At 35.9% G+C, this 12,037-nt stretch overlaps 1 protein-coding gene across 1 annotated transcript; it reads left to right on the forward strand.

The window, feature by feature from the left end:
- The first annotated feature begins 2,600 nt into the window (after window positions 1-2,600).
- LOC131601498 (ATP-dependent RNA helicase DEAH13) lies at window positions 2,601-8,872 on the forward strand. The gene is made up of 11 exons (XM_058873331.1): window positions 2,601-2,838; window positions 3,332-3,464; window positions 3,548-3,619; window positions 3,708-3,757; window positions 3,859-3,919; window positions 4,008-4,391; window positions 4,734-4,979; window positions 5,090-5,320; window positions 5,455-5,571; window positions 5,718-6,905; window positions 7,043-8,872. Exons 1-11 carry the CDS (start codon window positions 2,789-2,791, stop codon window positions 8,564-8,566), a joined length of 4,056 nt encoding a protein of 1,351 aa, XP_058729314.1. The 5' UTR covers window positions 2,601-2,788; the 3' UTR covers window positions 8,567-8,872.
- Window positions 8,873-12,037: the final 3,165 nt, after the last annotated feature.

The following is a 12,037-nucleotide window of genomic DNA, read 5'->3' on the forward strand; positions in this document are numbered from 1 at the left end:
CATTCACCATTTTTTTCTTGTAACATATTACCTTGATTTTTTAATAAAATCGATGGATTTTCTTATTTTATTTAATTTTTAATTAAAAAAGCAAAAACCTTTTCCTTCGGTTTTAAAATAGAACCGAGGGATTTTGTTACACAACTACAACAACGAATATATACCCTACATTTATAAAGTAGCAACATTCAATATAGACAAAATACTCATGATGGTCTCTTAACTATACCCTCTGGTTTACTTTGATCCTTTAATTTTTTTCGTGTTACTTTGGTTTTTTAATTTTCTAAAAGATGCAAACAAGTCCCTTTCGTCAGTTGGCCTCAACATCCGTTTATTTTATCTACGTGCCAGGTGAGCTGTCAAGGTCTCATCATCTTCTTTATATTCCATATGCTTATGGGTTCTTCACCATCATCGCTTCCATCTTCTTCAAAATTAGGGCAAAAGCTTCTTCTTGTTCAAAATCTTCTTCGTATCCACAATCATCGTTCTCATCTTGTTCAACTCGTGTTGGTCGATGAATGATGAACGCTAGCCAGTCTTCTTCGCATATGAAGCAGAAAAATTATGAAAGTTGTGAGTCACGTGTATACAGTAGCTCGCGATTTGACCCAAATTGTCATTGTGGAGATAAAGTTGTGCTTTATAGGGTAACTACTGAGAAGAAATTTGGAAAGAACTTTTGGGGTTGTCACAATTATAAGGTAAGCCCTAATTTATATTTGGGTATGTTAAAAAATGGTAAACACCTTTCGATCCATACTTGAAATTTACAGGGATCCTTGCAAAGAGGATGTGGTTTTTCTCTTGATTTCATGAGGAATTGGTAGAAGACACGAATCGAATAATGAGGAATATGGTGGAAAGCATAACAAGAGATTTTGATGAAACAAAAAATCAATACAAAAAATGGAGGGTTAGAATGAAGAACTAGGGAATGCGGTGATGGAAATTCAAATTCAATTGAACAAGATGTTGAAGTGGAGTATGTATCAACTGTTATGTGTAATGTCATGTGAATTTGTAACACTATTTATTGGCTTAATCTTATTTCTATTGTTTGACATATCATTATTTGTAGCAACATAATTTTTGGCATATCACATAGAAATTTTCATATCCAAAATGACACATATCAAAGTACCCATCAATTTCATCTTCAAAGGTTACTTCAAGAGCACTATCATACTGGTAGCTCTCATTTTCACTGTCATCAAAACTCTATTCATCATGCACCTCACCAATATTGTATGCTTCCACTCCAACATTTGTTGATTCCACTTCAACATATTTTGATTCCACACCAGCATTGTCACCTCTAACCCCCAACATTAGCATCATTCACTCCAACATTGTCACCTCTAACTCTAACATTAGCATCATTCAATCCATCATTGTCACATTCCACCCTAACATTAACATCATCACCAATCCAATATTTTGCTAGATAGTCAGCCCAAGCATTCATCTCCCTATAAGTATAAAATAGTTGAACTCATCATTCCTTAGAGATAAGCTATTTAATGTTGTGAAAAATTGTGGCATAGTGATGCCAAACATTAACAAAATTAGAGATATGTATGATAACAAAGTGGAAGTCAGAATAACACATCAGGTTTTTTATGTCAAGTTCTTAGGTCATGCGCAATCCATGATATAACATCACCAGCTTAGCATGAAGGATGTTGGAATAACGGATATTACCTGCAAAACCGTGAACCTAAGCACCATTAGCATTTCGAATCAATCCACCAAAATCCGAGACGCCGAGATTATCGAAGCTACTGCCACTAACATTCAAAATCATATTATTACCTTTGTGTGCATTTCACGTAATCGTTTTTGTTGGATGAGACTGACTATGTTCGAAAAAACATTTAGCTAACATATTAGCATAGTTTACTACTATGAGTTTCAAAGCATAGGAAGACACCATTTCATTCACAAGATACAATTTGTTCCTAGCACGCTACAACCACCAACAAGCAATAAAATATATAGAGTCACCATTGATGCCATGTCTAATTCATTCATATAAATTGTTTCCTTGGAAGAATAAGGGGTCTAAGAAGCCAGTAGGTTTCCAAAAGCGAGTAACAAATTCACAGTCTCCCGATAGTGTAAAGTCATCTCAGCGTCTTGATTGCATTTAGGACAAATATTTGTCTGAAGCATACTACAATGACACAACATCAATCTCGTAGTAAGGGACTTATATAAAGTCGTCCAAAAGAAGAATTTCACCTTCTCAAAAGCAGGAACATGACACATCCATTTTTCAGAGTTATTGGGTGTTGTATTCTAAACAAATTCATGTTTGTTGAACTTGTTATAATTATTTATAAATGCCATCTAAACTGCATTTCTAAGTTAACCGATTAAATACTTTTTTATTATTATTATTATTATAATTATCAAGAATAAATATTTTTTATTGAATATTAGGAAAAAAATATTAACTAATATCATGTTGACATATTTTTTAAATATTATTATTATCAAGAATAAATATTTTTTATTGAATAATATAAGAGGATGTAAAATAAAAAGTTTTAAAATAGTAGTAATTATTAAATTCTAAACCTAAGGGTATTTTGGTTAAACCCTTCAACGAATGAAGTTTTAGAACTGATACACTAATAAGCTTCGCGCGCCGTGACATTCATTCCTTCTCCGGTCTCTCTCCGTCGCCGGAACCCTACCTCACTACCGCCGGCCATCGCATCTCGTAGTCACTATCCGACCGCGTCGTGTGTGGTTAGCATTCGCTTCTAAAGACTTCATAATGGAAACTTTGGAAAATACTGGAGACCCTGTTGAATCCAATCCTCAAAGGTAAATCATCTGAAACTGATTCGAAACTGACACTAACTCTTGTAATTATATTTAATTTATATATCTTTTATATTATTATCTGTGTCGACGTGTCAGTGTCGGTGTTGTGTTTCCAGTGTCCGGTGTCCGTGCATTGCATCCAGTCAATCTCATTACATGATTATTTGTGGTGATATTTTAGGAATTAGTATATAAAGTGATGTATAGTAGTGAGATACGATTTGAGGCAATGTTGTTAATCTTGTGTAATGGAATTTGAACAAATTGCAATTGTTGTTCCACAATAAGCGTTTCGGTATAAATTTTTGTTAAATAGTGGCTATATGCCGTTGCATGATGGAATTTGAACGAACGACTGTTTTTTGCGATTGACGGCACTGATTTGATTGATGCACACGGAAGACCGTTTTTAGACTTGAAAGGAAAGAAGAGTGAATCAATGTTTGGTTAATGATATGAATGATTCTTATAGTTTTTCTCTTTTTCGAGGCAGTAATGGAGGTGGTGATAATAATGCACAAATTTCGCCAAGTCAGAAGAAGAAGAAAAATAAAAATGGAGGTCCTGATAGTAATATACTAACTTTGCCAGGTACGAAGATGAAGAAAAGGAAAGGGATGGATCAGGTAGGGATAGTTTGAACATGATTACGTGTTCTTTCAATTTGCATGCTTACACACTTTGTTTGATCGAAATTCTGTTTTATTAGGAACGTGGTAAAGTCCAATCAAATAAGAAGCAGAAGTTGAGCAAAACTCAGAAAAGGAAACTGAAAAAAGAGGTTTGTGGGGTGGAAAAAAGGGAATTCTTTTAGTTCTCTTTTGATTTGTTTTGGATCTCAATTTATTTGGTTCCTTTCATTTGTGTAGGGTGACAAGGATAAACAACTTTTGATGGAAAAAGCCATTAAGACATTAAGGTAAGCTAATGAATTATTTGCTTGCTATAGTTTCTTTCTGCTTCGATGCTAAACGCTAAGTTGTTAAGCAAAATTTGGAACTTTTCTAATTCTTGTTTCAGTGAGAACATGCTTCCTGAGTATGCGTTTCCTCTCTTGCAGTCATCATGCAATATCAACCGGGTTTGTATTTTCAGAAACAATGATACTTTTATGAAAATATTTTAAGCCTTAAGATTGCCTGTTGACTGTTTCCGTCATTATATTATAGCAAGAGACTGTGAAGGAAAAGCGCAGGAGAGCAGTACATATATTAAAAGAAGGATTGGATGTTCCACATGGTAATGACCTGTCCAAGAAACAGGATTTACCATGTATAACTGAACCTGAGTCGGAAGACGAAGAGAATCATTTGGTGCAGGAATCTGAAGAAGATGATATCATTCAAACTTTTAGACCTGAGAGAGAAATCTTATATACAATGTCCATTCCGTTGGAGTCCTCTCAAGAACCAGTTCATAGAAATGAAGTTGTAAATTATGAATCTGTTGCTGAACCTGTGGCAGACAGTTCCACTGAGAAGCAACCTGATGAAATCAGAAGTTCTTCTCCCATTTCTCGCTCTATTACCGAGATGAAAAGCACTAAGTCAAAGGTATATTCCCTTCTCTGTTATAGGTGTATGTGCAATCAAGATATAACACTTCTGTTTCATTTAAAACATTGAATGTATGACACTTACCAAGTAATAAGCTTTAGTTTTTATATTTGGTTATCTTCTTTTTTTGTATACATATTAAAATATACTTTTTTTCTCCATACACTATATTCTTTATTCGGAAGAAGTCGTCCTGCATATGCACTGTAATACACCTATAATCTCTATAATGGTTAATTAATAGGTTATATTTTTATTAATTGTTTGATTTAAGATATCTCCTTATTGAGTATCTGCAAGTTACTTTAATGCTTTTTTTGCACTTTCTACCTGATACAGGACAAGACAGATGAGAACCCCACCACCAATTTCAGCGAATTGAGCAACCTTCCAACTGTTTCTGCACAGAGGCTTTTGACTACTCCTACTGTTGTTCATGTATACAGGCCATCAGAGGTTGAAGAGAAAAGAAAGGATCTTCCTATAGTCATGATGGAGCAAGAGATAATGGAAGCTATAAATTACAATTCCAGTGTCATCATATGTGGAGAAACTGGATGTGGTAAAACAACTCAGGTTCCCCAGGTTAGTATATACTTTACTTGAGTATGGTATGATGGTATCGTCTATCATTCAAAACTATAGCTTACTTTTGATTAAGAGCGATAATTTATTATTAATCCAAAATTTATCAGTTTCTTTATGAAGCTGGTTATGGTTCAAGCAAGTTCCATGCCCGCAGTGGTATTATTGGTGTCACTCAACCACGTCGGGTGGCTGTTCTTGCGACAGCAAGGCGTGTGGCATATGAGCTTGGTGTTCGTCTAGGAAAGGAGGTTGGCTTTCAAGTTAGATACGACAAGAGGATTGGAGAAAATTGTTCTATCAAGTTTATGACTGATGGCATTTTGCTACGAGAAGTTCAGGTAGTTATATTTTACCTCATGTTTCCTTATTTGTTCATTTCATGGAGTTCTTTTATGAGTTTGTAGGTTTTTCACAAATGATAAATAGGGAGAATCATATGTACTTTTGTTTAATTGAATACCTCTTGGCGCAGAATGATATTTTATTGAGGCGTTATTCCGTCCTAATTCTTGATGAGGCTCATGAGAGGAGCTTGAACACAGACATTCTGATCGGGATGCTCTCGCGTGTAATTAGAACTCGGCAAAAGGTAAATCAGAGTGGTTTATTTTACCAGTGTTTTACAACTGAAATGTAATGTAATTTTGTAATATCTTATTTTGTACTTTCTTTAAATATATTATTCTTGCCACTGGCATTCTAATCTGCATGCTCATTACCGTGCTATTATGACAGATTTATAATGACCAGCAGAAGATGATCCTTTCAGGAGAAAGTATAAGTTCTGAGAAAATGGTTTTTCCATTAAAACTTGTGCTGATGAGTGCCACCTTGAAAGTACAAGATTTTACTTCTGGAAGGTTATTCAACGCTCCCCCGCCTGTGATAGAAGTTCCCACGAGGCAGTTTCCAGTTAGCACGTATTTTGCCAAAAAAACCGAGATAACAGATTATATTGGTGCAGCGTATAAGAAGATCCTGGCAATTCACAAGAGGCTGCCACCTGGGGGCATACTTGTCTTTGTCACAGGACAAAGGGAAGTAGAAGACTTGTGCAGGAAGCTACGCAAAGCTTCAAAGGAGTTTATCATGAAAAAAGTTAAAGGACCTGTGGAAAATGACGGCACTGTGGTCCATGAAACAAGTTCTATTGAAGGAATGCACATTAATGAGATTAATGAAGCATTTGAGGTGCCTGGAAGTTCATCCATCCAGCAAACTGATAGGTTTAGTAGTTATGATGAAGATGATAATAATTTTGATGCGAATGAATCTGATTCTTATGATTCAGAAACAGAGAGTGAGTTAGAATTCGATGATGATGATGATAATAATCACAAAGATTCAGAAAACAATAGTAATATTGTGGATGTCTTGGGAAAGGAAGGAAGTCTTGCTTCATTGAAGGCTGCTTTTGAAAACTTGTCTGGCCAAGCTTCAGTGAATACGCGAGATGGTTTAGACACGTCAAAAGTTTGCAAGGAGAAAATAACTAGAGAAGATCAGAGTTCTTCGCCAGGTGCTCTTTTTGTTCTACCGCTTTATGCTATGCTGCCCGCTGCAGCTCAACTCCGTGTATTTGAAGAAGTCAAGGAGGGAGAGAGGCTTGTTGTTGTTGCTACAAATGTTGCAGAAACATCTTTAACAATTCCAGGGATAAAGTATGTGGTAGATACCGGAAGGGAAAAGGTGAAGAGTTACAACTCCTCTAATGGCATGGAGACATATGAAGTGAAATGGATAAGTAAGGCATCTGCTGCTCAACGTGCAGGCAGAGCTGGAAGAACTGCAGCAGGGCATAGTTATCGCCTTTATTCTTCTGCAGCCTTTAATAATGAGTTTCCTGAGTTTTCTCCTGCTGAAGTTGAGAAAGTGCCTGTTCACGGTGTTGTCCTTCTCTTGAAATCCATGAATATTAAGAAGGTAATTTTGATATTTTTTGTTTTACTTCTGAGTGTTTATTCGATGTACTTGTTTATTGAGCCTTTCTTTTGCTTGATAATTTGGTTTACTCGATTCTTGGTCAAACTGGATTTTCATTTCTATGATCTTTTCTATAGGTTGCAAACTTCCCGTTTCCCACTTCTCTTAAGGCTGCTTCGCTGCTTGAAGCTGAGAATTGCTTGAGAGCTCTTGAAGCACTTGATTGTAAGGATGAACTTACACTTTTGGGAAAAGCCATGGCACATTATCCTTTGAGTCCCCGTCATTCTAGAATGATCCTTACTGTTATAAAAAATACAAGGCACAAGCATGTTCGAAATTCAAGTCTGCTTTTGTCATATGCTGTTGCAGCTGCTGCTGCTTTGAGTTTGCCAAATCCTTTTGTAATGCAATATGAAAGAAATGATAGCAGCGAAGGTTCAGAGATGTCCAAGAAATCTAGTATGGGGGACAATGAGAACAATATTGATAAAAAAGAAAAGACAAAGCGAAAGAAACTTAAAGAAACCTCTAAACTTGCTCGTGCAAAATTCCGAATTGTCAGTAGTGATGCCCTAGCCATAGCATATGCCTTGCAGTGTTTTGAACATTCACAGAATCCGGTACAATTTTGTGAAGACAATGCATTGCATTTCAAAACCATGGATGAAATGTCCAAACTTCGACAGCAACTACTCAAATTGGTCTTTTTTCAGAGTGATAAAGGTGGTTTAGAACAAGAGTATTCATGGACTCATGGAACTCTAGAGGATGTAGAACATGCTTGGCGAGTTTCTTCTGCGCACTATCCTCTCCCTTTGGTTGAGGAAAGGGTCATTTGTCAAGCAATATGTGCTGGATGGGCAGATAGGGTTGCTAAACGTCTTCCAATTTCTTCTGCACCTGCTAACGGAGAGACGATTTCTCGCGTTGGTAGGTATCAATCATGCATGGTTGATGAAAGTATTTTCATTCATCGTTGGTCATCCGTTTCTACTGCACGCCCTGAGTTTCTGGTTTACAATGAACTATTAGAGACAAAAAGACCAAACCAAGAAGGGGAGACAAGTGCAAAGAGAGCATACATGCATGGAGTAACGAATGTCGATCCAACTTGGCTAGTTGAGAATGCCAAGTCTTCATGCATCTTCTCTCCGCCCCTGACAGATCCCAAACCATTTTATGATGCGCGGTCTGACCAAGTAAAATGTTGGGTCATCCCAACCTTTGGGCGCTTCTGTTGGGAGCTTCCAAAGCACTCATTACCCATTAGCAATGTTGAGCTTCGGGTGCAGGTGTTTGCCTATGCTTTACTCGAAGGTCAGGTGTGTCCGTGTTTGAAATCCGTTCGAAAATACATGTCTGCCCCTCCTGAAAGCATTTTGAGAAGAGAAGCTCTTGGTCAAAAAAGGGTGGGAAATCTTTTAATCAAGTTAGAGAGCAAGTTGATTGATAGCTCTGCCGTGTTAAGAATGGTGTGGAAAGAGAATCCAAGAGAATTATATTCAGAAATTTGTGATTGGTTTCAACAAGGTTTTCACAAGCACTTTCAAAAGCTATGGTTAGAAATGCTTGGTGAAGTGCTACAAGAAACCCAAGAACAACCTCCAAATAGAACTTTTAAAAGAAAGTCGAAAGGAAAATCTAAATCGCGTCAATGATTGCTCAATAGTTAAGGTAAAACTGCATATTTAGCTCCTACATTTGGTTGTTTTCATAGTTTAAGGACATGTTTAGCTTAGTTTATAAAGCTTATCATTCAAAAACAGTTTATGGTTCTTCAAAGTTATAAGTATTTCAAGTTTATCTAAGTTGAGTCTAAGTTAAGTATTACCATTATTGTATTAGGATTTTTTTTTTGGTATGAAATAATTTCCTCATAATTTTTCTTTGCTAAGCAGTGTTTACAATGAATTTGTCGTATAATCTTGTAATATAGACCAATTTTATTTGATATTTAAGCAGGAAACTTTATTTTGGCATCATGATTATCTGATTTGAAGAATGATTAATCCTTCTACTGGAGAATCTTCTATAAGAATAACTTATGATTAATTTCTCATTTGAGAAAAACATCTGTCACATAGTTTTGGAGAAAAATTTTGGTTTTGAATTCTATGCAGACTTAACATTTAGATGATTGATCATTCAAGATAGAACAATTCTCATTCTCGGTGCGAAGATTTAAAAGGTGTATTAGATTGATATTTTTAAAACTTATTTTTGTATGAAAATGTCTTCTAGATTTCAAAAGAGACTTTAAGATCTGAAGATTGTTTTAAAAGATTTTTATAAACTGTAATATTTTGTACTTTGAATTTCAATGGATTAATATCGCAAGTTTCAAAAGTTTCAAAATAAGCCACAATAAACAAATAGGGGAATATTTCTTTCATCCCTCCATCCCTCTTGAAAATTTGAAAATACTCTTACCGTGTCCGAAGATGAATCTTCGAACGCATCTAAAATCACCTATGTCCCCGTCGTATTTCAGTCAACTACCCTATTTTTTCTTGTCAAAAGTATTTCGGAGATGCATCTCCGTGTATATTCTAGAATATATCTGAAGATGTATCTTCGTAAAATCTTCTTAATGTTTTATAGGCAGCATCATTGTCTTAACTTTAAAATGCAAATGAAAATTTGTGATTTTTTTTTTACCAAGGTGAAGAGAACCTCTTTTTAAAAATTATTTAAATATGTGTATATTATTGTAATTTACATATCTCCCAATATTTAATGTGTTATTTTTTTCATTAAATTATCTAATCCATCCATAGATATTTGTAAAATTTTGTTTTTTAATATCTTAAATCTCATTGTATTTTTAAATCTTGTTACATTAATAATAAACATCATTCATATATTCAACCTCAAAGTTACACAAGTTCTACTTCTATTTGCTAAAAGTTTATTACAAGGATAATAAGTGACAACACCTAGTAAATTAAGGGTTGGAAGAAGTTTTTGGGTATGTTGTAGGATTGAGAGTTAGCTCTTATAAAGGTGAGAAGTTTTGTGCAAGTGATTTTTGTGCGAGAATGGGGTTGTCCCTTCTTAACTTTAGAGTTAAGATATTTATAGTCGCATTAAGCCTGAATCCTATGTCCCTTGGGAATAGCAACTGCTCCTGAGAAAATGTGGGAGTGTAAAGTTTATCTCTTATTATTTAGGGGCGTGGTTAACTTTCCTATGACTCATTCTGCATTGTAAAATATCATGGACATGTCATTTTCCGATTCTCCCATGTTGGATGAGTCATTATAGAGATGGGTGACATATTTAGTAAATGGACGACATATCCAATAAACATGCGATTGATCTCATAATTGGGCGATCATGAGGGTTTTATGGAGAGATGATACATAACTATCGTTGCCTCTCCTGAGTCCTTTACAAATACACCAATACAAAGTACCTCAATCACGAGGGCTAGGTAAAGGCAAAGTGATTTACTCTTACTCTTCTCACCTTATCCCGATGAGTCTCTCATACGTGATATGAATATGAGAAATGTCTTCAAGTATTAGTGATGTGATCCATATGTCAGTTGATGGATTTTGAACGTCAATCAACTGAAGGAGATCAAACATCATCAATATAAGGGAAATCAAAACATTAATTGGGCCAAATCGTGAGTTACATTAAATGAAATCCATGATGATTTTTTTTAGGAAGTCAGACTAGGTTTTACTTGATATACATGTATCTGACGCGGGGAATCTGTTAATTCTTGTAATTGTTTAGGTGCTCAATGGGCGGCGGTAGGTTATCCTTATGATTCATTCTTCCCTCTCTATAAAAATATTTTAGTTTTCTTTCTTTAATCTTCTTTTGTGTGTGCATTTTCTTCATCCGAACCTTCACTCATATAATCATATAGTTAAGGGTTCCTACAGGTGAATAATGCATTTATTCCACAAGTTCTTGATCATGGTTGCAGGTATGCCTTTGTTCTTTCATTAATCATTCTATTTTCTGCTATAATTATTAGACTTTTTGGGAAGTTTTAAGGAGTGACTACTCTTTTAAAATCACTATTTAGGCCTTAAGAGACGTAAGAGTCTTGGTAATTTCAGAAGTAACTTTCTTGATCTCCTTGCTCTTACCAGGAACCAATGGAGGAAATGGATGACAAACGTTTAAGTGTACATGGTTTCACGTCTTTATATTCTAACAAGGAAAAGATAACTGATTTTTAGTGGCAAATTAGGTTTCCAGTATCGGACATGAGGACAATATGATTTTCAACCATACCCTTCTTATACTTTCACCTCTCTATTATTCATGACTTGAGGGTCTTGATCCCTATCACATTGTTTGAAGCCAGATTTCTAGCGACTGTAAACGTCACATTTTCTCAAGTTGCATAAATGTTTGTGGTATAGTTAGAGAGTTCGAAAATATTTGTCGGAGGTTGGATGTCTCTCCTACCATTGGGGTATTCTCATCTTTTTATGGTACCAATCTTAACCTCAAAAGTGGTTGGGTGACCTTATTCTGTCTCCCAAAAAGAAGGTTGTTAAAACACCATTCCAATCATTACACACACTGAAAGGATAAGTTCATGAAGGTTAGGGGCCGAGATTATGCTTCAAAGGAATTCTTAGCCCAATAGATGAACGATAATGGGGGGCAAAAGGTGTCGCGAGGACCATCCAACGGGTGATGCTCGCCCCATAAAATCCAAAAGTAGTGAGAAGGTCCATCTCAAGCTTTGAATGATGGGAAACTAGTGGTTACTGGAGATGGTTGGCTCAAAGGGAAGACCGAGCCATCAAAGGATGGTTTTCTCCCTCCTACCTTCATGTGGAGGAATGCCTCGTTTGACGCCATCAAGTTTACTGAGATTCGTCTCCCCTTTCCCAAGGATTTTCCATCTAATTATCAAGGTCTTCATAGTAAGTCACCCATTGAGTTGTCAAAGATAGTCGAAACTCCCCTATTAAGGGGCCTTATGATAAAACATGTCCATCGGAAGAGGCATACTCAAGTTGTTGATGACTTGAAATCTAAGATTTCCACGGAACTACTACTCTACACTGAGAAACAACAAGGACCATGATAAAGAAGAAAGAGGATTTGAAGACCCTACTTAGGACGATGTCGGTAGAGGCGCGAACACATGCCAC

Source organism: Vicia villosa, linkage group LG5 (genome assembly GCF_029867415.1).
Source record: "Vicia villosa cultivar HV-30 ecotype Madison, WI linkage group LG5, Vvil1.0, whole genome shotgun sequence".
Lineage (NCBI taxonomy): Eukaryota > Viridiplantae > Streptophyta > Magnoliopsida > Fabales > Fabaceae > Vicia > Vicia villosa.